The following is a 27,019-nucleotide window of genomic DNA, read 5'->3' on the forward strand; positions in this document are numbered from 1 at the left end:
TTTTAATTTTTCCCCCAAGCCAATCACAACGTAAGTCATACGAGATACTCATTAGATAGCTGATAATGAATTAAACATTACAAACCGTTGATGGAGACCCACGTGCTGTATGTCTAATGGGAGTCCTGTAACATGATGGTGGAGCAAAAAAATTCCTCTCACCTAGTGTTTTCATTGCTAAAATATTTAAATATGTTGAAACACAAAAACATGGCATTAGGGGAGCTTATAGTACTCAGCACAGCAACACGCAGTAGACGGCGGGGTGGTGGGAAGGCTAAGAGCATGAGGGTGCAGTAGAGCCCAGGAGGCAGGGCAGGCCCTCCCATCTGCGTGTCTCTAAGTACACACTCTGTGATGCTCTTATAGCAACAAAATCACCCACTGACAAAGCTCCCAGTGACAGGCAACCAACTGTATTGTCCTCAGAAACTATTCTGCTCAAATCAGAGAGATCGATAAAGCCTTTGGCCCAGCTCAGGGGCTCATACCTGTAAACCTAGCTAGCTACTCAGGAGGTTGAGATCTGAGAATCATGAGTTAAAAACAGCACAGGGAGAAAAATCTGAGAAACTCCTGTCTCCCATTAATAAGCAAAAAGCCAGAAGTGGGAGTGTTATCAAGTGATAGAGAAGAGCTCAAGGTCCTGAGTTCAAGTCCCCAAACTGGTAGGCACACACACACACCACCACCACCACCACCACCACCAAAAGAAACAAGCCAGATCACTCTGTCTGAGGCTTTCAGATGAGAAAGGAGTTTTCCCATGAGGAGGGCAGGAAGGGTGACTCGTGCCCTTGACTTTTTGGCATTCCCACCCGGGTTTCACCACTCATGACTGTGGGAATATGAGCTGCTTTTCCTCATTGCAGCAATGACTCCTGCCACTTGCCAAAAAGTCAGCCAAAGAAATCCAGACTGCAAAAGCAGCCTCCTACTGGAGGCTTTAGCATTCTAATTAATCAAAATGTCCTCCGTTCCAGAAGATGGAATGCTTGTATAATCCTGGCTTAGACTCTAACACCAGAGTGTAAGTGACAGTAATAAAGAGCTAAAGCTAGCCCTACCTTCAGGACATTCCCCCTTCTAGAAAACAGAGGACGGAATACCTTCTCCCCTCAGCGCTTCACCAATTTGTGAAATTGTTTACCTGGAAAAATTATTTGTAACCATTTTTCTGGTATTGGGTATTTCTTTGGAGATTTCTGGCCTTGAAAGTACAATGAAACTGGGTGCTAGTGACTCACACCCATAATCCTAGCTATTCAGTAACTGAGATCTGAGGATCTTGCTTCAAACCCAACGTGGACAGGAAAGTCTGTGAGATTCTTATCTCCAATTCACCACCAGAAAACTGGAAGTGGCGCTGTGGCTCAAAATGGGAGAGTGCTAGCCTTGAACAAAAATTGCTCAGGGACAGTTGCCCAGGCCCTAAGTTCAAGCACCATGACTGAAAAATAAAATTAAAAAATAAATAATGAAGTGGCCGGTCACCCGTGACTCACACCTCCTTCTGGGAGGTTGAGATCTGAAGATTGCAGTTCAAAGCTAGACTGGGTGGGAAATTCTGTGAGACACTTCATTTCAATTAAACACCAAAAAGCTGGAAGTAGGGGCTGGGGATATGGCCTAGTGGCAAGAGTGCCTGCCTCGGATACACGAGGCCCTAGGTTCGATTCCCCAGCACCACATATACGGAAAACGGCCAGAAGCGGCGCTGTGGCTCAAGTGGCGCAGAGTGCTAGCCTTGAGCGGGAAGAAGCCAGGGACAGTGCTCAGGCCCTGAGTCCAAGGCCCAGGACTGGTGCAAAAAAAAAAAAAAAAAAAAAAAAGCTGGAAGTAGAGCTTTGTTTCAATTGGTACAGAAAATCTTAAGCAGAAAATCTCAGGGATAGTGCCTGGGCCCTGAGTTCAAGCCCCAGTACTAATACCAGTGTACACATACACAAAGTGTGTAATGATCTCATGATATGCGGAGTGATCTGGAGGCCACCAAAGTGTCCAAGGCCAACAAGGTTAGTGCTGTGTTATACTGAATGATCCAAAGAGTCTTCCAACCAGGGTACTGGAAGATCTGCTACGGCTCTCAGGCCTCTTCAGTACTACTCAACACAGAATGTTCTAGTTCCAAGGGTGTTCAGATATTATCATCTGTCTGCCCGAAGCAGCATATAACATCCTGGAAGCCATATGTTTCATTAGTAGTCAAGAAATTCCAACCAGGGGAAGGCTGTTAAGGGTCCCTAGAGATGGCCAGATGGACCAGCTGTCGGTGGTGGTTGACCCTCAAAATACTATGAACGATGCGGTTGGGCCCTGATGGCTCATGAATTATTATAATCCTAGCTACTCAGGGGCCTAAGGTCTAAGGATCAAGTCTAAAAGCCATGCCAGGCAGAATAGTCCATAAAAGTAAAAGTGTGTGAAAGCAGTAAAAGTGTGGATCATGTCATAAGAGTGTGGAAAAAGCCAGGAAAGAGCACAAAGGCTTGAGTCTCTCTTGAGAGAGAGAGAGAGAGAGAGAGAGAGAGAGAGAGAGAGAGAGAGAATATTTCAATTGGCCCCAAAATTCAACTATGTGATTTTCCTATCCCTGTCTAATCTTTGATAGTCACTGCAGTCAGCAATCCAGCCAGCCAGCCAACTCTCTCTCTCATCTATTTATCTATATACAATACATACTCCCTGTCTCCCTGTCTCTGTCTCTCTCTCCTTAACAATGTTTTAAAATCTTCGTTCATGTGCTAAGATATACATATATCATGGGTAAGTAAAGTATGCAGCTAAATTATTTTTACTTGTTTCTTTTTCATTGTTCTAAGTGTGAAGACGAGGCAAGTTCTATTCTGTTTCTCTTAGACAGTGTGTCTCTGGAAGGATGCGGAGCTGGGGCCTCTGTGGAGACACGGGCAGGGTAGGAGGTGGACACTATGCGCATGTCTCTTATTGGCTAGCCCCAGCCACCACAAGAGTGGCAGAAGCCGTGAAGCAATGAGTCTGTGGCCTGCATTCTCGCTGCAGCTCAGCGTTCATTAGCTATAAAACTTTGAGCCATGAAGTTCTCTGGCACACAGTTGATAACAAATACCTGCTGAATGCCTGAATAGCTGACCAAATGAGTGGAAGCGTGCCTTAGGAGCTCTTCATTCGCTGCATGAACCACAAGAGGCTCTCAAGAGTAGGTTAGGAACCATTCAAACTTAGAACCACTTCTTTGCAGTGTTACAGCCCAAACGCATGTCACTGAACCTGAAGAGGTCTGTGATAGAGAGCAGCCCTCTATTCTTCCTGAGGCTTGAATATGGGGTGGGGGGGAGGATTAGAGACCTGAGGGTTCTGGGGAGCTTTGGTATTTACAAGCACCAATTGCCATCATTTCAGCACCCTCTCTGGATCCAGTACCAGCCCAGTCACAGTCCCTGTGAGTCCTGGTGTGAATCTTACAGCTCAGATCACAGCCAGGCCACCTTCCCTCTCCCGCCCACCTGCACTCAGGGAGATGCTCTGTTCCCAAAGACATCTGAAGACCCCGAGGCCCAGTGGCGCTCTGACTGAGAGTACCCAGCCACTGGTCCTCCCATGTGGGTGACCTCTGCCTCTCAGTTCCCTTAGTGTACCCACTCTTTGCCAGGCCCTGGTCTTCTATATTCCCACGTGTCCTTGTCTTTCTTGCTCAGTTCCCACAGGAACCAAAGCCTGTTTCCTTCCCCCCTGCAGAGGCCGCCACTAAGCTGATGGACAGATGAGATGGCAGCCTTTGTGACTTCCCTTTCCTGGCTGCCTCCACACAGGCTCTAAGAGCTCTCCAAACCTGGCTGCGTCCTGATGGAATGAGCCACTCAAGAAGCAGAAGTAGAAAGTAATATGTTTTTCAGGGCAGGAAGCAGCCGCTGAGGCCGACAGGCTCATGGTCCACTTCAACTCCTGAGGTTAGGGCTTTATTCTTTCTCCTGATACCAGTTCAACAAATGTCCTTTAAGGCATCTCGGGCCTCTGCTGCCCATCATGTGGTGATTCAGGCTTCCCCATGGCTGTCCATGGGACCCATCCACTCACCACCCTACCTGGGAACTGATTTCTTTCCAGTCTATTGTCAATGGAGTATAAGTTCAAGGACAGGCACTTCCAATCATTCTCAGAGGCCCAAGGTAGGCCACAGGTCTGACCCACAATAAGCACAGCACAGGTGCTTACTTCATGCAAGATGTGACTGTGGACATCAGAACTCCAACGCAACACAGTGGCAAATGCTAACACAGCTTGTGCTGGCAAAAATGACCAGTTTCCATCCTGTGTTTTCTCATCTGCCAAGTACATCCATGACTCAAGAGCTGGGGACTGTGATCGGTCCTCCTGTAGATTGGTGAGGAGCCAGATATCCCTTGATTTCATTTGAACCCAAACATACATATTAACTTTTGATGTGTTAGTCATCCAATAAAATACTTCATTCAGTGCAGTGTAGTGTCTGTGGCTTAAAGGGTGACTTTTTAGTTTAATATGTTTCTCATAACTGGTGACATTATTAATTAACTACTTTGATTGAATACTACAATCCAATTGCCCAGCATGTATTTCTGTAATTTCTACAAGAGTGGCCTCCATCTCGCTCGCATAGGTACGAGAGTAACTGAATGATCACAGGCATCCACTTGACAAGAGATCCATAAAGGCTCTTCTTCCTATAGATACGCATCTGTACTCCACGAAGGCAGGGGGAGGGGAGGAGGAACAGCCTGTGGGTCGGCGCTGACAAACCTGAAAGTTTCTATCACTGGATGCTTCTGTGTGTGAGAGAACGAGAAAAGATCTAACTGTGCCGTATGCTGCTTCCCGTGGTGAAGGCTGATACTGGGTTACACGGCGCAAGTGGACTTTAAGTATAGGTTTTTGAGGATGCTTGGGACCAGGAGGGTTTAAGATTTCAGGGCTTATTGGGGTGTGGGTGTAGCATATTTACATGTCCACAATTAGGTATCCTGGGACTGGAGCCTGAGTCTAAATACAGCATTATGTTCCATATATACCCTATACGCATAGCCTGAGAGGGACTTCATACAATATTATTAACAATTGCATGCATGCCAAAATCTCCACTTGTGGCATGGACAACATGGAGTAAATGTGAGGCTTTGGGTTTTGAGGTTGGGACTTCTTACCCAGGTTCAGGGTAGGAAATGGGCAGCCATGACTAGACTAGAGTGGAGTTACAACACAAAGTGCAAAAGCCCAAACAGATGATCCTCCAAGCTGCCCATCCTTGGACTCCCATGAGGCCAATGCTGACAGGGCCAAGAGAATGGCAGCAAGTTAGAAATCCTTATAGCACTCATCTTGGTATTGTGGCTGCAAATTCCAGCCCCGGCTGAGCACCTGCACGGAAGCTGCTCAAGAGCTGTTTGTTGACAACTCACAAGGCTGGTATGAAAAACTATGAACCGTAGGAGAGAGGCAGAAGGACACATCTCTCTGCAACGATGAAAAGCCAAATGAAAACTGCCATTGAGTATGTGCAGGATGGGAATGCCCCTTTGGGCTCTGCGGTCCTCTCTCTAGAATACCCTAATCCCCAGCACTTGGTGAGCCATATAAGTGCAAGTCCATGGGTGTTCAATGTGATCAGGGATCCCCAGATGAAAGATTCGTGAGGTCCAGAAACAAGGTTTCTGAGGCTCCTGTCAAAATACAGCCAGTGGAGGACATAGCCCTGTGTAGCCACAACATGGACTGGACCAAATGCAACGACCCCCAGGGCAGTACTTTAGGGGCAGAGCAGGTTGCAGGGTGCACTGGATCCGCTAGCATCCAGCAGACTTTGTCTCCTGAGGCCAGCTAGTGGTGCCGGAAAGAAGGGCTCTCAAGATACTTCTTGCCAATTTGCCTACTCCACAGGACTTGAGGAGGGGCAGTGTTCTTGCCCTTCTGTTTTACAGATGGTACAATCACCTACAGGAAGCAATGTGATGGGGAGCTCCAGGCTGACCCCACAACCCACACACTGGGAGATTCTTTTCCACTGACTTCAACAGCGGCTCACTCCCTAGCACCCTGATCTAAATGGCTGCAGGCAGCTGTGAATGGGAGGCTCTGGGAATGGAGTGTGGCTCCATCATTCCTGGGGACCCGCCCTTCTTCTTTCACATGGAAATCCTTTGTTATGGTGCAATAGGCTGAATCTGAATTTCCAGGCTGGTGCTTTCACCTAGCAACCGATTTATCTCAGAATAAACTTGCTCAAGAGATGTTGCTTGGGATCCACAGGGCTATAGTGAAAGGAACCCCAGGGCTGTGGGAATGATGGTGCACAGTTCCACTGGGCAAGAGGAGGGAGGAGGCAGCACCCCCACAGGTGCCCCGCCCACCGTGCTGGGAGCGGGGCTGCAGCTCACCCTTGTGGCTCCTGGGCCTGGCTAGAGGCCTCCTTTCCCACAGCCCAGCAAGAGGTGAACTCTGGGGGTGCCCAGGGCTCCCCCCGTGGAGATGTGACACATGCACGGGCTCCTTGATCCAGCTGCCCCCCCAGACTGTGCTTAGCATGCCAAGGTGCTTCTCAAAGAGTCTCTTCCAGCACAGGCCGGACCTCAAAGCCTGGCGTCTCGGGGAGGGAGAGCTTGCCAGAAGCTGGCCTGCTCCTTGGTGAATGATAATGAAATCTCTACTCACTCTTAGGATCGTGGTGGAGAACATATCCATAAAATGGTCTGTAGACTTGTCACATTTCACTTTGAGGCAAATACAATGAGGCAGCTCCGGGCCATGTTTCTGGTAGACATCCTAGCTCCCACCCAGGTTTCTCCTGCTTCACAGACCAGCCAGGCCAGCAGTGCACACGGACACACTGCGGCCCCAGCTGCTCTGGCCTTGGCCTGGTTTGTGGTCCCTCCTGGATGCCCCGAAACTAGCAAGGGGGAGGGCAGCCCCTGGCGCCTCTCCCGGACATCCCAGGTCTAGCACACTCAGCTTCATCTGCTGCGCCCTCTTGCCTGCTTTCCAGCTTCTCCTCTGTGCACACAAAATGGACACATGCCCTGCTTGGCATGTTGGCATGAGCCCTCCTGTCCCTCACCCTTTACCCTGGCTGTCCTCCGGGCCTATCAGCCTGGTCTCGCATTATGTTCGTTACCCCGATAACCACGGGTTGAAGACTGAGAAATGGTGGACACATGAGAAAATGAAATAACCTTGAAATGAAGAAATGTGCCAAGTGCTGGTGGCTCACACCTATTATCCTAGCTACTCAGGAGGCTGAGATCTAAGGATTTTGCCTTGAAGCCAGCTCCAGAAAAAAGTCTGTGAGATTCCAATAAACCACAAAGAAAAAAAAAAAAAGCCTGAAGTGTCACTGTGGCTCAATGGGTAGAGCACTAGGTCTTGAGCAAAGGGAAAGCTCAAGGACAGCACCCAGGCCCTGAGGGTCAAGCCCTAGAACTGCACAAAAACAAAAATAAAAGAAGAAATTGGTGTTCTTAGCACGTATATAAAATATTGTATATTTTAGTCTCTTTAGTATTGTTAGAATTCTAGAAAGGCCTGAGTTACAGAAAGTTTTAAGAAAAGCAACTTCTTTGGACCTGGTTAAAATATGCAAAATAGAGTTCATGGCCTTTTTGCTACCTAGGTTGGGTCTTGTCACATTTCAAACAATGCAGAAGGGTATTCTGTTTGTTCTTCTAAATAAATACCACTTGATGCCAACATGCCCCGACTTGTCGACCATTTCCAATTTATCAATATTTGAATAAGATGTGTTTAATGTCCTCTGTCTTTTTCTCTCTCTCTGTTTCAAAAGAGAAGAAAACCCCCAACACATGAAATAAATCAAAACACTGGGCCAGCCACTGTATGCCACTTCTCAAGTTCCTATTTAAAAAGTTGGGAGTGTAGTGAAGCAATGCGTCCATGGAGCTTTAAGAGGCACAGTCTGGAAACAGGCTTTCAGTTTTTACAACAAACCAGGAAAAGTGAGAGCTCAGAAGAATTAAGTTTATAACCTATTGTGTTTATAGTACATGTCTGCTTCAAGTGCTAATTGCATGCACTTACTGTATCTTGGAAAACAGCAGCTCGTCTCATTTCCATTTAAAACACTACAAGAGATGCATGTGCATGCTTACATGGAGCAGGAATATGTGAGACAGGAGATGATCCCATCTTATTAATTATGATGCATAAATCAACTTTTGTTGACCATTTAAGGGAATATAGCAAACAATGCTGAATTCAAAGATTATGGTTTTTGCTTGGCCGCTAGTGGCTCCTGCTTGTAATCCTAACTACCGAGGAAGCTGAGACTTGAAGAATGCAGTTCAAATCCAACCCAGAGAAAACAATCCATGAGACTCTTTCCTCCAATTAACCAGAAAAATTGTCAGAAGTAGAGCTGTGGTTCAAGTGGTAGAGTGCCAGCCTTGAAAGTAAAAGCCAAGTGAAAAGAAGGAGACCCTGAGTTCAAGTCCCCAGTATTAGCACTAATTAATTACTTACATTAAAGTCAAGTTTTAAAGTTGTATGGCTACAGGATTACAAATTATAAGTACCAAGCAATTACTTTACCCTATTATATCAGAACATGTGATAGGCACATGACATCAGGGCCTTGGGCTTTCCTTCCTCTGTGGGGACTCCATTGCTCCAGCCCTTCACACCCAGGTGAGCTTGGCTGCAACAATTCCCATCAGAAGGGAACTTGGTGACATTATTTCAGGCTTTCATTTCCCATGAGACAATTCTTCTCTCCTAATGATATGCTAAGTCTCTTTCTCACACAAATACTACCTGTATGCAAACCCTGCTTTCCAATGCTGTTGAGAACAACCATGTTGATAATCAGTCATTATCTTGACGTGGAGAGTATGCACTGGGAGACTTTGTGGAAGGGGTGTCTGTCTCGAGGATGGAGTTAACATTCCAGAGGATGGATGCTAGGGATTTACCCGGCCACAAGGTATCTAAGTCACCTTAATGAGCTAGAGAATGAGGTGGTAGAAAGGGCACCTCAAAGAACATCAGAATCTTTCACCGCCAAGTAGAAGGCAAGTTGCTACTATTTGTGCATCTGTGGGAGTGGGTAGGGGAATTTAATAAAAAATGGTCTTAGGGAATAAAGGAATTTCAATAAAGCTCTTGTTTGTGGGAGAGCGACTCAGGTATGTTGGTCCCCAGCTGTCACAGCCTGTTGGTTGTGATGGGGGGAATATTTAGAAATAGTGTTCACAGCTGCTAGTAAAGCACATGGAAGAGGGAGCATAGAGCAGCCAAGTGAGCAGAGTCAGGACCCAAGTCCAGGGTGGGGATGGGAGACTGCGTCTGGAACACATGGAAGAGAGCAAACTTCGGAGGCTAGATCATTCCTCTAGCTTCCCAAATGACTTGGGCATCTTCAAGGAATAAACTGACCCTCACTTCAGTCTTCTTCCAGGCTGGTAGTCTCATCCTAAATACTTTGTCAATTACTGGGCGTCTGCATTGTGTCCACTTTATTCTAATTTGGAATTCAGCAAGATCACCTGGAATGTTTGTAAAGGCTAGAGGAATTTATTAGGACACTCAGGTGCAATTCTTTGGAGAACTGTGAAGGTAAACAATTGTGAATTGTGGTCACATTTCTGATGACAGTGATACTGTGGAGAGTCACAATGTGATTCGTTATTTTAGAATATTCTCTCTGCCTGAAAACTCTTACAATTTTTTTTGTGTGTGTGCGTATATGTATATGTGTGTGTGTGTATGTGCATGCATGCGTGCATCATGGGAAGTGTTTTCCTCTCATGGTTTCATCTTTGGGAGTAGTTTCCTTGGTGTTATTCAAAATGGAAGATGATAAAACGATATAAATGCAAACAAGATATTAAACACAGTTCTTGCATTGTTGTCGATGTGAGGCTCCTTTCTGTGATCTGGGAGGAACCCCCTTTCTAAGACACATCAAAGGCAATACCTTTTGAGATTATAGGCAGAACAGGACTCTCTGCATCTCACACTGTTCTAGGAAACCCAGCTGTGGCTGTCCGTTATGTCCCCATTTCTTTCTTGGTGGGAAGATTAAGTGATAGGCCGGGACAATTTGCATTCAGAGTGAATCTGAGCCTGGTTTCTGAATTATTTTTGCACTTCCGTTTTCTTGAATCATGAGTAATGAACTCATTCTCTAAGAGAAATTTTCCTCAGGGGAATATTTTATAGATGTAGTTTATTGGTCAAAATCATATTGGTCAATTTCCAGTAGGGAAATATGAAAACAAAACAAAACTGCTGTTGGACCTCAAACAGTCTTTTCCTACAGACCAGGAAAGGTATCATTCAACAATGTCTGGAAGGACCACATAGCTGCTCCAGAGGAAGGAAGGACAAGTCAATGAACACTGTCCCTGGTGGCTAGAACTAAGCAAGCTATTTATAAACTGCTCAGAAATTTAAGTTAAAAAAGAAAAGCTCTCACCTACTCAGGGTTCAAAGGAGAAAGTGAGGCTCATGATGGAGATACAATAGAGAAATACAAGCTGGGAAAGACACATATAATGGCTTGAACCCAAGTAATTATGGGGCAAACCATGGAGGAGGATGAATGGGAAACCAGGATCGATCCACTTTGAGACTGTCCTCGACTTCCAGGGAGCCTAATGGCGTAGGGGAAGAATGTGGCAGAGCCCTGGGCCACCCCCTCTGCTCCCTGTGTTTCTCCCCTCTTTGCTTGTGTCTACCCAGGCTGGGAACACCCCACAAGGCCTGGTCTCATGAGGCAGGTGTGATTTTAAGCATTTTCAGGGAGGAAAAGGAAGGCACAGAAAGGGATGGAATTTGTTCAAGAACTCTGCAGGGCTGGTCCTCAGTGTGATTTCAGCTCTGTGAGCCTAGTACATTGCATCATCTTCATCACTGTCCACAGCAACGGGCAAATACTGGTATGGGGCTGAAGGAATGCTTCACCTGCCTGAGAGGTGGCCAAAACAGGGTGGTAGGTCTGGGGTGGGATTCCAGAGCACAGGAGAACAGGAAAGACAGTTCCAAGAGTCAAAGGACAGCACAGCATGAGCCAGGATAGTGAACCCTGGGAGTGGCCTGAATTCTGGTTGGGGTCTGTGGAAGCGGCACTCTGGGAGTCAGCGGAGGACTAAGGGCATGACTGAGTGTGTGTCTAGGACCAGCAATAATTATCTTCATCTTCGTATTGTGTGTTGTTTTGTTTTCTAACCAGGGAGCAGGATAGAAAATAAGGATCTTGCTCTCCCCTCTTTTCATTCCTCCCTTTCTTATCTCCCTCCCAGCCTTCTCTCTTCTCTAGTCTGTATTTTTTTTCTCACTCTCCTTTCTGTTCTTTTTTCTTCTCTCGCCCCTTTCTTCTCTGTCTCTTTGTCTCCTTTTTCTTCTCTCCCCTCTCATATCTTTCTTCTTCCTCTCCCTCCTTGGCTCTCCCCAACCCCCCAATCTGGTTGGCAGTCTGCAAGCGATCAGGCCTCAGGGCCCTTGCACGACCGACCGCTGCCTCAGTGTTTGCAGGAGGCTCAAGATGGAGAGGCCCTGACACCTGTGAGCTCCCTTCTTCCACCTTCCCTGGCTTCCCTGGGGCAGGGGTGCTATGCAGAGAGGGGAGGACGGCAGGGAGTGAGGAGAATGAGAGACCTTGGAAAATGAGCTTATTTCTCAGAAGTAGAATGCAACACGAGGATGAACAAGTTCACAGTCTTATTGAACACATGCGTACTGTGCGAGCAGCCCCTTGCCCCAGACGACACTTGCTGGAAAAGGCTGCATGCACGGTACCCCACAGGGCAAGCTAGGCTTTCATTCTCCCTGCAGTGGCTATCTTTAGCGTCTGCCTACAATGGGCAGAAGGATGAATGAAATCCAGAACCTCTCTGGCTGTTAGTTCCAGTTCCCAGCCCTGCCTACCTCCCACAGAGCCCCCCTCCCTCACCTTGCCTCTTAGTAAAAGCTCATAAAACAATTAAGAACACGGGGGGTGGGTGGGTTAGTGGAAAGGTGAGAAACAGAACTTCTGAGAAGCTCTTGGCCCTTGCATGATTTAGGGATTTAGCAAAACAAATTGGTAAACTAGGCCATTCAAATCTATTGCACTGAGGTTTCCTTTGGCAAGAGACCGCTTGCTGGATTTGCATCCAGTATCACTTAACTTAATTCCTTGTTTATTTATTATTTATTTTTAAAGCTGGAGGGAACTTTCCATTAGCTATAAATTTTACTTGGGTCTACAGACAAAGCCTTAGCTCTAGACAATGCATATTACAGACAATTAAGCACAATTATATTGCAATATTAAAACACTGTAAGCTATTAAAAAAATAGAATTTTTTTCTTACATAAGGCCATCACATGAATTACTCTGGTGCTTGTCAGACCCCTAGTCAAGGAGATCCACCTGGAAAGGAAGATTAGTTGCTTGCCAAGACAGTGGGCACTCCAGCTCACAGACTGGGGAGAGGCAACAGCCAGCAAAGTCCTTCTGGAAGCACATCCTTGCAAGAACCGTCTGTGGCACAAACAGCTGGGATGCAAAAGCCACAGTAACTGTTTTACAGTGCATGCCAAAGGAGAATTGAAAATTGTCTGGGTCATAAAGCAATGAAAGGCTGCTAGGATGAGCTGTGAGTGTCTTTTCCTTGAACCCTAAGGTCAGAACTACAGGAAGGCCCCCTCCCCAGGGAGTACCTTCAACTGGTCACTCCATGACAGAAGACACATCTGATGCAGCCAGGACTTTTTAGCCCTTGCTCTTGCTCCAGTGCATCGCTACAGATGTCTGAGATCCTTTATTCAAACAAATCTATGCTTCCTTCCAGGAATAAACATGAAGCAAACAATAAAAGAAAAGATGATGTCTGGCGTGCTATGAACTCACAGGGGAGACTTTAGGATGCACTGAAAGCTGCTTTCAGAAGACAATGCTTTATCTTTCATAAAATCTAACAATTTCCCCACTGAACATGTGGAATTCAGTCACAAAGCCAGAGCCGTCTGCTTCCCCCACGTGTGCCTCTGCCCTCACTCTCTCCCTTTCCTGTCATTGTTAATTTCACTTATGTGCATAGATAGTGATGGATCATACCTATTAAATAAAATGAGCAAAGGTCAAGGTGTGAACAACATAGTGTTGAGGAACCATGGACATTAGGGAGCTTCTGTAACACTACGTTTTGTATTCACAGTTAAGAAGGCCCTGGGACACTATCACTGATGTCTGCTGGAATAAAGTAGCTCTGCCTGGTTTCCCATGATGAGAAATATGAGCTCTACCTAGAAATTCTGCGCCTATCAAGAAGTCTTCGTAGACTTGTAAGGTCACATGTTTCTTTGCAGTGAGCTGGCCTCCCTTTTGTCCCAGGGATGACAAAAATGGTGCCTTCACAAGACAGTAAAGGGTGGACATTGAAGAGAGCTGCATGAGTATAGCACACTGTACCTTGGGTTAGATAAACAGTCTTTTCTACCTCTCATTTTCCCCGTCTTCCTCTCTGCCTCCCTAGGCTAGTCCTGGGCCTCCTTGGCTCACACTCTAGCCACAGCAGGCTTCAGCCCTTCCTGGAAGGCAGCTTGCCCTTTGCCTGTGCTGTTGTTTCCTCTGGACCCATGCTCCCCTCTTTGCTTGGGTTGGCCAGCACTTAGCAGGTGGAATGAGGTGGGTCAAGCACTGGCAGACCCCTTTACCCTTCCCTATCATCTAGGTATCAGTGATGGTCCCTCCTCTATCTATGACCCCCTTATCTTCTTTAACTTCAAATGCTCTTTAACTAAGAATATCTGTATCCCTACCTTGAGCTCAGTACCTTGCACACAGTAGGAGAATAATGAACACATGTCAAGGAAATGATGGACAGGTATTAAATTTCTTCAGAGTAGACTCTATCCCTTACTCAGCCCACAAGATGTACAGAGCTTTATTATGCACGGGCTCTTAAAGCTCTGTTGACCAATTCTAAATGGTCCTTTGTCAGTCCCACTGCAAATTAACTCCTGAGAGCAGGTATTTCTCATCTACCCCCGAGTGGTCTATGGTGCTAACCTGTTTAATTCCCATCACACCTCCACTCTTCTAACTGGGCAGGGGAAGAAGGAGAAGTTGACTGAAAAAAATTCAGTCAACAATAGCAAGATTCTTTAAAAAAATGAATTTAAAGTGACAAAGAATTAGCTAATGCACATTTGGATTTTTTGAGAAATACTTCCCACTGTGAAGTTCCACTCAGCTGTACAATTACAAGTCATTTGACAAAGTTGATGGTAGCTGTGGAGTGTCGCCCAATGCAGCTACGCAGGTGCACACAGGCTGCGGGCCTGGGTGGACTTGTCATTGCACTGCTGGGTCTGCTTGGGCCCCTTCTGCCCCTCCCCAGCTCACTCAGGGCTCTACCTCAGAGCTCTGCACACCAGATTTGTTTTTTTCTTTTTAATCAACAATACATCTACTCCTTCGGGGCTTGGCCAGGTGCTTGAGGTACAGAAAGCACACACCACCTTTGCCCCGTGAGTTCAGGTCCAGTAGCAAGAGTGAGGTGTGACTATGGTGCAGTAAAAGTCATTACAGAGCCATGCACAGTGCTGAGGGTGAGACAAGGCGGGAATATGATGGCCCCGAGTTCAGATCTGCAGTTGGGTCTGAGAAAAAGAGCAATGTGTTACACAGTGAATGGAGTTTGGCCCTTCCTTCACCCACAGTGGTGGAGGTATGCAGCCACTTTGTCTATCTGACCACGCTCCTTGAGTGTGGGATAGGAGGCTGGAAAGCACGAGGTGCAGAGAGAGTGCCAGACACTGCGAGCACTGAGACTCCTCAGAGTGTGGCTAGAACTGTACGTAGTCAAAGCTCTGGGACTTAGGCTCTGGTCTTCAGGTGTGGGTAACGTTACTGTATTTCGATTGTGGAAAGATCACTGTAGGCACAGGGGATACATTGGTGAGCTGTGAGATCGAAGCACAGTTACCATTTTAGGCAGCCAATTAAATAGGAAAATGGGTAGGAACATAGTGCTGCTGGCCCAGTCTCTTGACTGCACTCATAGGGTGCTGTTCATTTCCACCGGGCCTCCTGCCACAGCAGGCTCTCCACAGACACCTCCATGTCTCTGAGCACTTTGTCTTTCCAAATAGAATGCATTTTCCATCTAGGGCGAAGCTCAGCCTGGGGAAAGCAGGCCTGGACCATCACCCTTAGACAGAGATGAAACTAGGTCTCTACGAATTCAACTAACAGGAGTTAAAAAGAATAAGTAAGTTTAAAGGAAATATTCTCAGTACTTTGAGTAGCAATTCAGAGTTTGCTATTTTATTTTGTTATTTCTAAGCCAACATGGAACCTGGATAAGCTCTTCTAGAATAAATAGTTTGTCTTTTTCCATTATCTTAGGATCAGGCATAATCTCAGTTGTTAATTTACACCAAATGAGTTTTGTCATTTGTAGCTCACCAAAGAAAGTAATTCCTCTGAGAAAGCCTTCAAACAAACATTTTACAAAATTATCCATTTTGATAATAATCATTAGACATTTTCTTTGGTTATTTTAGCTTATGTAGTAAAGCAATGAAATAGTGAACTATCGCTATAACCAATATTTCCTATAAGAAAAAAAAAACCCTCGGTTTTATTGCCCAATAGAATTACTGAGAGAGCATAAGAATGGAATATATGTATGTATACATATGCACACACACATTTCTAACTGGATATAGTTCTTACTGGTGAAATTTAAAAAGTATACACATTTTTGCATTAAGTACATACAGTATATATAAAAAGTATATGCGTTTTGCATTTACATCTTAGACTGTATCATGTTAGTAAAGGTGAATAAATGACCAAGTCAAGGTCTTTAGGGAACCCTAGCCCTACATCAATCTTATTTAACTGCCCTGTTTGGTTCTTTGACCTCGCCTGTAGGTCAAAAGTGCCTCCAGGGGTTCCAGGCCCTGCTGTGGCCACCGCCACAAGTCCCTCTATTTGGGAGAATGCATCAAGGCTGCCGGCTGGGCACCGGCTCACTGTCATTCTCCACATCACCTGTGAGTCACGGGGAGGCTGGGCCTTCACCCTTCTTCCTGTCTGCTGTGTCCTCAGTGTCTGGCTGACTAGCACAAAACAGAGATCTCAGGCATCTCCTGGACCCCTTAGAAGGTATCTACCCTGCTTACATTTAATGAACACCACATGGCACTCAGTATGTACCTGCATTCATCATTCTCACATTTTATCTGCCCAAATATGAACTCTTTCTAAACTGTCAACCCTGCTCTAAGGAGCAGAAGCCCAGGAGGCACTGAGGGGTTGAGCAAGCTCCCCAGGGTTACAAAGTTAGAAGCAGCAGAGCAGGATCAGAAGCCAGGCATGGCCTGCTTGCCCCTCCATGTACAGTCCTGGAGAGACTGGGGCCATGGGGTCACTCTGGATTAAAGATCCCATCTTCAGCCAACTCTCTGCATCCACAGTGCCATGCCCACAAGGTAAACCCATGTTATGGGCTTAGTCTTAGGTTTCCTTTAGCCTCCTTCTCCCTTGCCCTCTCTCTTCTCTCTCCCTTCTCTCTCTTGTATTTCTCAGCCACCAAGAGTGAAAAGCCAGAACAACTCCATCTTGTAGAAAACCAACCCTACCCCCACTCCTCGCTTTCCAGTAAAGGACCATGAAACGCCCTGGGACAGAGTGACTGGATGGCTGAAATTGATTAAGGGTTGATCAGAGAAGAAAAACAAGTTTTGGAGTTTCTCCAGAACTCCCCGCACCCAGGTGTGGTTTCCAGTATCTAATTAAAACCCTACAGCTGTGCATGTATCCCCCTTGCTACACCCTTGTGGCTTAAACCAATGAATTTTAAATGCGCCAGTCCCTTGATCTGACCAATGACCCTTTCCAGATTCCTTCCACCAAATGTGCCAAACATGCATTAGAATTATTTTATAATTTTCCCGCAGTGTGTGTTGATTTGTTAAAAGATACTATAATGTAGGCTAAGTCCCTGCCTTCCCCAAAGAATGTATAAAACAGCTGGAAGCCCTAGGCTCAGGGCCTCTTACGTCACCAGGGTGCTGAGTGCGAGGAGGACTGAGCTAGCTCCCAATAAACACCCTTTTTGCTACTTGCATTGGTCTTGGTCTCTGGAGGTCTCTTGGGAATCCGAACTCAAGCATTTCAGAGGGAACAGCTTCTTCTGTCAAATGTTCCCACCATGGTGTGCTGTCTCATCACAGGCCCAAGGCCCTGGGGCCAGCTGATCCTGGCCTGGGATCACTGGTTTTAAAGTTTCAGACCTAGGGTTTTGTTCTTGTTTAACAAGTGTTCTACCACTGAGCCATGCCCCCATTACAACCCTCTATCTTTGTAATTTGACAGTGTCGGGTACTTTGTCACAGTGACAGAAAGCTGACTAACACAAGCCCCCATTTGGAGACAGCCAGGAATGCCAGCTGGGATTTTTCCTAGGCAGAAGTGAAAATACTTCTGGAACTTCTATCCATTAGCTCCACTTCTATTTTGTTCTTGAGAAGAACCTTGAAACCGTCAATTTTCTCTTCCACATCTCCTTTTTAACCATAATCTTATGATTTAAATTTAGATGTCATACATTTATATGCCTGCACAAACATTCTACAATTATTCAGTTTTTTTTTATTCTCCTAGACTGAGATAAGTCTCCCTATCCTCAGTTCTGATTTGGTGAGACTTAATTTTTTGAAAAGGCATAGATAGGAACGTGATGGTTTTCAAGGTATATTTATGGCTCATTTTCCAAGGGGTTGGAACATGGTTACCCTCAAGAGCAGCTCCAGTCCAAGGATGGGCAGATCCAGAAAGACTGTGGGGTTAGTTCCTATCTCTACTTTCTGCATGGGTGGCTATGCCATGCATAACAAGGTCCAGGTGATTAACAAGGCAGCTCCTGCGCCCAGCAGAGCCCTCTTACCCGGGTGTGTCCTACTCATGGGACACAGGGGTTCAGCTTTGCTGCTATGGAGAGCAGGGCTGGAGTGTACAGCCTGAACAATTTCAAATGATTAAATTAATTCAGCATATATTTAGACAATCTTTGAGACAGTTTATAGGATGTATGAGCTAGGTTTCTATTGCTGTGACAAAAGAACTGAGATATCTAACTTAGAAGGAGAAACATTTTATGTTGCCTCATGGCTTTCGTGGACATTTGTCCCCAGTGCCCCTGGTCTTATGGTGGCATAGTATAATATTGATGTCGCTTGTGGACAAAGCTGTTCCCCTAATTGTAGCCTGGAACTGAAGGAAGAGAACAGACCAAGGTTGCGACATCCCCTGCAAGGTAATGGTCCCAATCACCTAACTTCCTTTCATCAGCACCCACCCCCCAACCCCCCCCTCCCCCAGCATAACACCTGGACTGGGGCCCCACCTTTAACACATGGGGCCTTTAGAGGGGGGATTCACACTATAGCACCTTTCTTACCTTGAAAATTTCATTTGTAAAAATAAGGAAGGCAGTGCTCAGTATTCAGCCAGGTTTGTGGTGGAGAAAATGTGTTTTCAAGTGTTCAGATCACACTTTGCTCTTTTTCTTTCAGGAAAATCTGAATAATCAGTCTTTGCCATGTGACTGAGGCAATCCCTCCCTCAGTTGCCCAAGTGTAAGGCTGCTCAGCAATTGCTGAGGGAGACTCAGAAGACAGCATCTATAGTTACAGAAACAGGTGCAGGAAAATCACAGCAGAGGCCTGAGGACAAGGGACATGATCCCAAAGGGTGAGGTTGGCAGGGAGAAAAGAAGAAAAGTGGAGTATATAGAATCCGTTTGTTTAAAAGAAAGTAAACTGATGCCCATTAAATACATAGATTTAAGCAAGGTGCTGATGGCTCGTACCTGGAATACTAGCTACTAGGACTGAGATCAGAGGACTTTGGTGTGGTATCAGCCTTGGCCGGAAAGCCTTCCATCTTCACACTAACCAGTACAAAGCAGGACTGGGAGCATGACCCAAATAGGGAAGCTCCAGCCAACCGAGCAAGCTAAGCAAGACCCTAAGTTCAGTCCCACATAATAACTGCACAAAAATATTGCAAAAAATTGCAAATATTTATAGGTACCTTGGGAAATGATTAAATCAGGACATTTCACATATCTGCTACCTCAAATGTCTTTTCTTTGTGATTAGAACATTTCAAATCTTTTCCTCTAGCAATACTGACACCCACAATACATTTATCACGAACAATTCTGTCCCTACTATGCAACAGAACACAGTGGTCATTCCTGTGCTCTAATTGTACTCTCTATTCCTGCCTTCTCTTCTTGCCAGCCTCTGGTAACCACCTTCCTACTGGTGCGCGCGTGTGTGTGTGATATATTCTGAATTTTCATCTTCAACAACAGGAGGGCAGGAGATTCTTATTGACAAGGCTCTGGTCCACCACCTTATAAGAAACACATTTGGACACTGATAGGACTTGTCCCGCAAGTCTCTCCTCTGCTGCCCCTGGCTTGGCCTGATCCCTTGCTCTGCTTCACTGTCCTGGAAGGAGGCTGGAAAGATTTTCTGTGGGAAAGAGTGAGCCTGACTATGTCACTGAGTGTGAGTTAACACAAGTGAGGGTAATGAAGCACTTGCTTGAGACCAACCAGTGGAGCATTGAGGGGCTAGAGGGAAAGCTTTATGAAGGGGAAGATTGGCATTATCTAGGTAAATTCATAGGTACATAAAAAAGTTAGGAAAGCCTAAATCCCCAGTATCATTGCCTATGCCTGCATGAATTGGGGGATTTAAGAGAGTGGGGAACCACTTTGGGTGGGTTACCCCTTAGAAGTACGGGAACCACAAAAAGTGTTTTCTCCAATGTATTTTCCTTCCAACAATTAAATAAAGAACTTAGCTTCTCTCCATCAAGGGCAAAATAAGCAAAACAACGCACAGACAGAAAGCAGCAAGAGAGCAACCATGATGCTTTCCTTGCTAACATGGCTGCCCTAATTCCAGTTCTGAACCCAGTTTGATGGCTCCATCCCCTTTTGGCCCTGAGTCCTTATTCCAGCAGACATCACATGGGTGACGCTGTGTCTTTCTGGGTACTGTCCAATGAAAATGGAGCGATTTTTTTCCAGTAGGATGATTTCAAGGTTAGGAGAGGACTGCTACTGGGGGTGAGGGGTGGGGAAGAGTTCAAATCAGAGGCTAAAAGGAGCACCCTTAGCTATGAGAGGAGGAGCTCAGAATGTTCTATACTTTGTTGGCCTGAAAGGTCTCTATCAACACAGCCCCAGGTTTGAGCCCTGAGGAAAGGAGAAAGGCTTCAGCAGAAGTCAGTTCACATCATCTTGGATCAACCAAAGGGTTGAGCCAATCATTGATGACCAATCATTTACGGGGATGGGGGGAGAGGAGGGATCTTGGCTGTGTCCCAGGTACCTGAGAGGCCATCATAAGCCTCTAGGGGAGGAAGCTTCTTTCTAGTACTCTACTTTTTTTCAGGACACAAAGTATGAAGGTAGTTTCAATTTTTGTTCTTCCTGAGTTTTACAGGGTAAGGAAAAATCCATTCCACTCAACCTTGCCCCCTCCTCTCTGTCCTAGATGAAGGCATCACCTTGTATCTGTGCTGTGCTCTCCATTAAAGAAAGGAAGGAGCTTTCATTCCCTGAGTGTGCCCTATAGACTTCACAGAGTAGGCATACGTCAAAAGAAAATGTGATGAATGAAAGGAAAGAACATGTGGTTCCTATCATGTCACTTAAAACATTCTCATCAGTGGGAAAACACACAAGAGAATGTTCTCTCATTCTGGAAGAGTACAAAATTCAGCAGTAAAATAAACACCATAAATTTTATGTTCAGTGCGCCTGTGTATCCCCCAGGTTCTAAGAGAGCTACAAGAGACCAGTAGCAAGCATGGCTAGCTAGTAGTTTGCAGAAGAGGACAAAAGACAAAGGGCCACCTGGTGGTGGTGGATCTCTGTAAGTGCCAAGCTCCAGAAAGCATAGACATGCTTGAAGGAATGGGACCAAGGTCAGGAATGAGCAGGACTACACAAAGTCCTAATGGACTCAGTTCAGCTCGGAGGCTTAGAGGATCCAGGGCTAGCCAAAAGGTAATTTAGATAAGCCAGTTTGGGGCAGGAAGCACTCTGTATTGGTGTTGGAGCCTGGCATTCATTCCCCATCAACACAGATGTAGGCCAATGGTTCCCACATCCAACCCATCCTACAATTAGTGATGTAAAACAAGGATAAATGGGTATAAGAGAAAAGAAAAAAGAAGAAAATATGGGAGTTACAGAGAAGAGAGGGACAAAAGAAGGAAGGAAGAGAGGAAAGGAGGATAAAGGGATGGAGGAGATAAAAAGAATGAAGAAAGAAAAGAAGGATGGGTAGAAGGAGAGTAGGGGGAAGGAAAAGAGGGAAGGAGGGAATTGGTGTGGTCTTGTTATAAAGACAATATGAAAAAATGTGTATAAATGCTAGGATGTAGCTCAATGGCAGAATACTTGTCTAGCATAGGCTCACTGCCAAGCACTGCAAAGAAAAAATATGGATGAAATGAAGAGAATCATATATTTCAGAGGTCCCCAGGAAAAAAATGATGCCATTTAGATGAGGAGAATAATCATACAGAAGACATTTAGCAACACAAAACAAAGCTGCCTGTAGCTCTCTGTGAATGAGCATGGAGTAAAAACCTGATAATTCAAGGAAGAGAAGGTAACATAGAATGCAAGAATAAAGAAGGAAAAGACAAAACCATTGCATGAACCCAATGCTGGTACCTAAGGCCCATAATCCTAGCTACTCAGGAGGCTTAGATCTGACAATTCTGATTCAAAGCTTGCCCAGGCAGAAACATCTGTGAGACTCTTTTTTTAAAATTAAATTTTATTGACAAGGTGATGTAGAGAGGGGGTACAGTTCCATAATAAGGAAGTGAGTACATTTCTTGTCATATTTGTTACACCCTCCCTCATTTTTCTTTCCCTTCCCTAGTTCAGATAAGCATATATACAATATCCAGTGTCCCCAAATCATATACAGTGACCACAAGGGGTACGCCAAAGGAAATTCACCTAGTACATTAAACATAACGACAACAAGAAAATCCTCCTGTTTTCATCTCTTAGAGTTCATTTTGCTTAGCCTCATCTTATATAATCATATGTATGCCGCTGTTGAGCTATTGTGATCCTCTGCTAGGTCTATCCTAGACCTTTTATCCCCAACTAACTAGCAAAACACTGGAAGTAGAGCTGTGGCTTAAATGGAAGAGTGTGAGCCTTGAGCAAAAAAGCCAAGCAAGAGCATAATGCCCTGCCCCAACACTGGCACAAAACAGTAAAACCAACAAACAAAAGCACTGCATAATGAGGACATACTGCCTAGAGCAGGAAGAACAGATTTTATATAACTCCAAGTAAAGGGCTTAAAAGGTGACAATAAAATACAAGTCAAGGACATTAAAGTCAAAGGTAGGAGAGCCCACAAATACATAACCCTTTGTCAAGAGAATTCAAAACAATGAACACATTGAACTACAAAATAAAGACAATGCTTTTTTGAATCTCTGTGCTCAATGGTACTAGAATCCTCATGCCCTAAGCATGGCACTTGTCACCTTAGGGGACAGGACTCAGCAAGGAACATAACTTAGTACTGTTACATTTAAAGGCCAGCTCCCAGGCCAACCAGCCATACATCTCAAAACCTTCAATAGCAAAACACAGATCTGACCCTGGAGAAGATGGTGGGGCAAGGGCAAAAGAGCCAGGAATCTGTCTCCTATGTGGGCGCTTGCATGAACAGAATGGGACTAATGTAATGATTTTGGAAAGCTAAGATCTTGAAGGTTCCAGAACAAGGCTTGGATGAGAAGTCATAGATCGCTGAAATCAATTAGGGCTCTTAGTGCCAGAGTAGTTACCCATTCCCCATCTTCCAGCTGGGTGGCAGGCAGCGAGCCGAAGGTGGCTGGCACAAAGGCTTGCAGTAACTAAGGGGACTGATAAAGGCCTTGTTCTAAATATTGGGGCTCTGTATCCTGACAGCTGATTACGACTTTGACAAGGGATGAGAAGGCACAGAGGCCTTCTTAGCAAGTCCCATGGGTTGAAATGTTTTCTGGAGTCTAAAAAAATAGTGCATTAAAAAAAAAATCTTTCCTTTTTATTTTTTTTATTTGTTTTTGCCAGTCCTGGGGCTTGAGCTCAGGGCCTGAGCACTGTCCCTGGCGTCTTTTATTTATTTATTTTTTTGCTCAAGGCTAGCACTCTGCCACTTGGGCCACAGCACCACTTCTGGTTTTTTCTATATATGTGGTGCTGAGGAATCGAACCCAGGGCTTCATGTATGCGAGGCAAACACTTTACCACTAGGCCATATTCCCAACCCCAAATCTTTCCTTTGTTTTGTTTTGTTTTTTACTTTTCTCTCCTTTGTCAAGGACTTCAAGCTTAGGACTTTAAGGAATAACAGTATATATACAGAAAAGATGCAGAAAGACCTGGGAAGATTTTAACTTTAAACCTTATATTGATAACTGGCACAGGGATACTGTAACACGAAATGGTGGGGTAAGGGGCAGCATTGGGGTTTGACCTCAGGACCTTGCACTTGCTAAGCAGGGGCTCTGCTACTTGAACTAGGCCTCCATACCTTTTTGCTCTGCTTAATTTGGAGATAGGATCTTGGTTTTGGACCCAGGTCTGCCTGGAAGGCAGTTCTTCCATTTATACTTCTTGCCATGGATTGTACCACCACACCCAGATATTTCTATTGAAATGGAGTCTCACAAACTTTAACTGCCTAGATTGGCCTGAAACTCTCCTGATTGCTGCTTCCCAAACAGCTACAAATAAGGCATGAGCTACCAATACCTGGCTCATAAAATGATCCTTTTAAAAAATAATATAAACAAAAAGAGCAAACCCCAGAGAAAGAAGATAATCTGACTAAGAGAAATCACAAAGTTTGAGATTCCAATATCCAGTTTTTAACAATGGAGAGACAAAGGGTAAAAGGCAAATCAATGCAACAGCAATACTTATAAAACTACATGCTGTAAACCAACTATACAACTCTGGTGGGTGGGGGGAGGCTGGGGAGGGGAGAGGCAAAGCGGGGGGAATGATGGAGGAGGTAACAAGTTTGATTAGAAATGTACTCACTAGGGGTTGGGAATATGGCCTAGTGGCAAGAGTGCTTGCCTCCTACACATGAAGCTCTCGGTTCGATTCCCCAGCACCACATATATGGAAAACGGCCAGAAGGGGCGCTGTGGCTCAGGTGGCAGAGTGCTCGCCTTGAGCGGGAAGAAGCCAGGGACAGTGCTCAGGCCCTGAGTCCAAGCCCCAGGACTGGCCAAAAAAAAAAAAACAAAAAAAAAAAACAAAAAAAAAAGAAATGTACTCACTGCCTGACATATGAAACTATAACCCCTCTGTATACCACTTTCACAATAAATAAATTTTAAAAAATAACAAAAGCATAAGGTATTTAAAAAGGAAAATATGACTCATTCAAAGGAAAAATATAGGACTGGAGGTGTGGCTCAAGTAAACAGAATACCTGACATAAAACACAAAACATATACAACAACAACAACAAAAACATAAAGAGAACACATAAGCCAGCAGAAACTTTCCCAAACAAATACTCAATAGTCTTCTAGACTAAGACATTAAATAGCTTAAAAGTATTCAAAGATCTGAAGGAAGACATTTACAAAGTAACAAAACTGATGTGTGAAAAAATGGACACATCTATCCATAGGTGTGTGAAACTTCATGTGAAAACATAAAGTAATAAACTCAAGGAAAGAAAGAGTTTCAGGTGAGACGAACTATTCTCTAAGAACTCAGGCTGCTGACAGCTCTCACATGCAAAAGGAACCCAGGAAGCAGGTTCCATTAAGCCTTTGGAAGCTTAGCCAGTATTGAGAAGAGGAACTGAGTGTGAGGACTGAGCTCTGATCTGCCTAATGACAGATCAGAAACACAAAGAGAAGGGAAGGTAGTAGACTGCTTCAACAGCATGTGATCCTAGAATGGAGAATCCTGAAGAGAGATGGGCCTGGATCAAGGGCTGATGAGTCAGTCCTTCAATTGCTACATACATAAGAAATGGGAGTCAAATGAAACCACTGAAGGCTAACAAATCCAGTAAAAGAAGTAGATGCAGATTTTACAGTGCAAGGAAAAACATTAACTAAGATAATGTCATGATTAAAATTTGGTGTGAAGAAAGAGAAGGAAGAAACTTTCTCTTTTTTTACTGATAACTTTGGAAACAAGTAGATAATGTTGTTTGGAAAGAGAGCAAGTTAAAAATAAAATTCTAAGGATGACAACTTCAATAAAACCACACATTAAAAAGAACCAAGTGGGTTGTATTTGCGGAGGCTGAGGCAGGAGGATTATGAGTATGAGTTCAAGCCATCTTAAACTGCAGAGAGACCCTCTTGTCTTAAATAAAATAATATTAAAAAAAATAAAGAGCCATCTGGGTTCCAATGGCTCATGCCTTTAATTCTAGCTATTCGGGAGATAAGATCTGAGGATAATAGTTTGGAGCTAACTTGTGGTGCACACCTGCCCTGATGCCTGGCATTATTAAGAGGCAATTAGTTGGCCCCGCCTGTTTTCCCACCCCTGGGGCCGTGTGGCTTTGGCTGGTACACCGCAACCCGGATAGGCGGTCCTAGTTGGCCCCGCCTATCTTCCAGCCTGGGGTCACATGTGGCTATTACACAGAACCGGAAAGATGGTTCTAGCTGGCCCTGCCTCCCAGCCCTGGGACCATGTGTGGCCAAGATGGCGCCTGGTGATGAACCCGGAGGCAGTCCTATGGGCTGTGACATAGAATTAGGCCACTTCTTAGGATTGGTCCCTCGGCCCTCCACCCTTGATGGACAGCTCAGGCCTCCCTTCACAGTCCCTAGATAGGTGCAGTACACCCCCTCCCTTCCCTGCCATTCTCTGGCCTATTTAGGAGCAGAGGTCTTTGTGAAAAGTGTGCTGACATCTCCTCAACTCCATCTGATTGTCCTCGGCTGAGGGGGGCTGGCTGAAGGCGGTCTGTCAACCCTTCTCCTTTCTTGGCCTGCCTCAGTTGGGGCGAGCTTTCCCGTCTCTCCCTTGGGCTGGGAGAGTGGTGAGGGCTGAGACCCCGACACTAACTGAGGCAGCAAAGTCCATAAAACTATCTCCAATTAATTGAAAAAACAAAAGTCCAGAAGTGGAGTTGTGGTTCAAGTGGGAGCTCTAGCCTTGAGCAAAAGAAACTATGGAACAGTGCTCAGGCCCTGAGTTCAAGCCCATGACAGAGACACACACACACACACACACACACACACACACGATTCAGAACAATTAAGTCACACACAAATGACCAAACCCAGAAACAATAGAAAACAAGAAAAAGCTACTAGGGAAAAAATCACAGGAACATGACTCAAATCACCTATATGTAAATAAGTTTGAGAGGAAGTTTGGATGGATTATTTTCTGAGACAATTTACCAAAATTTAAGCAGATGTGATTTCTTCATAGAAGAAGCAGACAATGACTTGGAGAACAGTCTCCCTCCAGCTCCGCACACCACACTGCACAGATTCCCATCAAGTCTTTAGGAAGCAAAGGATTCCGACTCCAGTTAGAACTGCCCTAGCGTGGATGTTACAAGGAAGAAGGGGAGAATGTCCACCTTAGCTTTATGAAGCAAGTTTAGCAAAAGTTTGACAAATTGAATGTCCACACGCAGCAAAGACAACCTTACTTGCTTAATCAGCTCCAAAATTACCAATAATATCTTAGCATGACATGGCAACATGGGTTTATTTAGACCAGTAATGCAAAGACAACTTAGTACTGGGAGATTGATTCACACTGAAATGCCTGAGAGAGCAGATGATCATCTTCAATTATGAGGGAAAGGGATTTATCAAATGTGAACAATTGTTATTAATTTTTAAAAAGCATTCAATAAAGGAGCTGGCATCAGAGAGGGCATAATTGTGAACCCAGAAAACCACTATATTTAACTAATTTTTTAATAAAATATGATATTTTAATAA

General features: G+C 45.0%; 1 protein-coding gene across 1 annotated transcript in view; it reads right to left on the bottom strand.

Annotated features, from left to right (window-relative positions):
- L3mbtl4 (L3MBTL histone methyl-lysine binding protein 4) overlaps positions 1–27,019 on the bottom strand; it is a 293,901-nt gene that overhangs the window by 17,120 nt on the left and 249,762 nt on the right. Inside the window, exon 16 of the mRNA XM_048363591.1 lies at positions 7,402–7,428. Within this exon, the coding sequence (XP_048219548.1) occupies positions 7,402–7,428 (27 nt within the window). The remainder of the gene's footprint in view (positions 1–7,401; positions 7,429–27,019) is intronic.

The sequence above is a fragment of the Perognathus longimembris genome, chromosome 15 (genome assembly GCF_023159225.1).
Source record: "Perognathus longimembris pacificus isolate PPM17 chromosome 15, ASM2315922v1, whole genome shotgun sequence".
Lineage (NCBI taxonomy): Eukaryota > Metazoa > Chordata > Mammalia > Rodentia > Heteromyidae > Perognathus > Perognathus longimembris.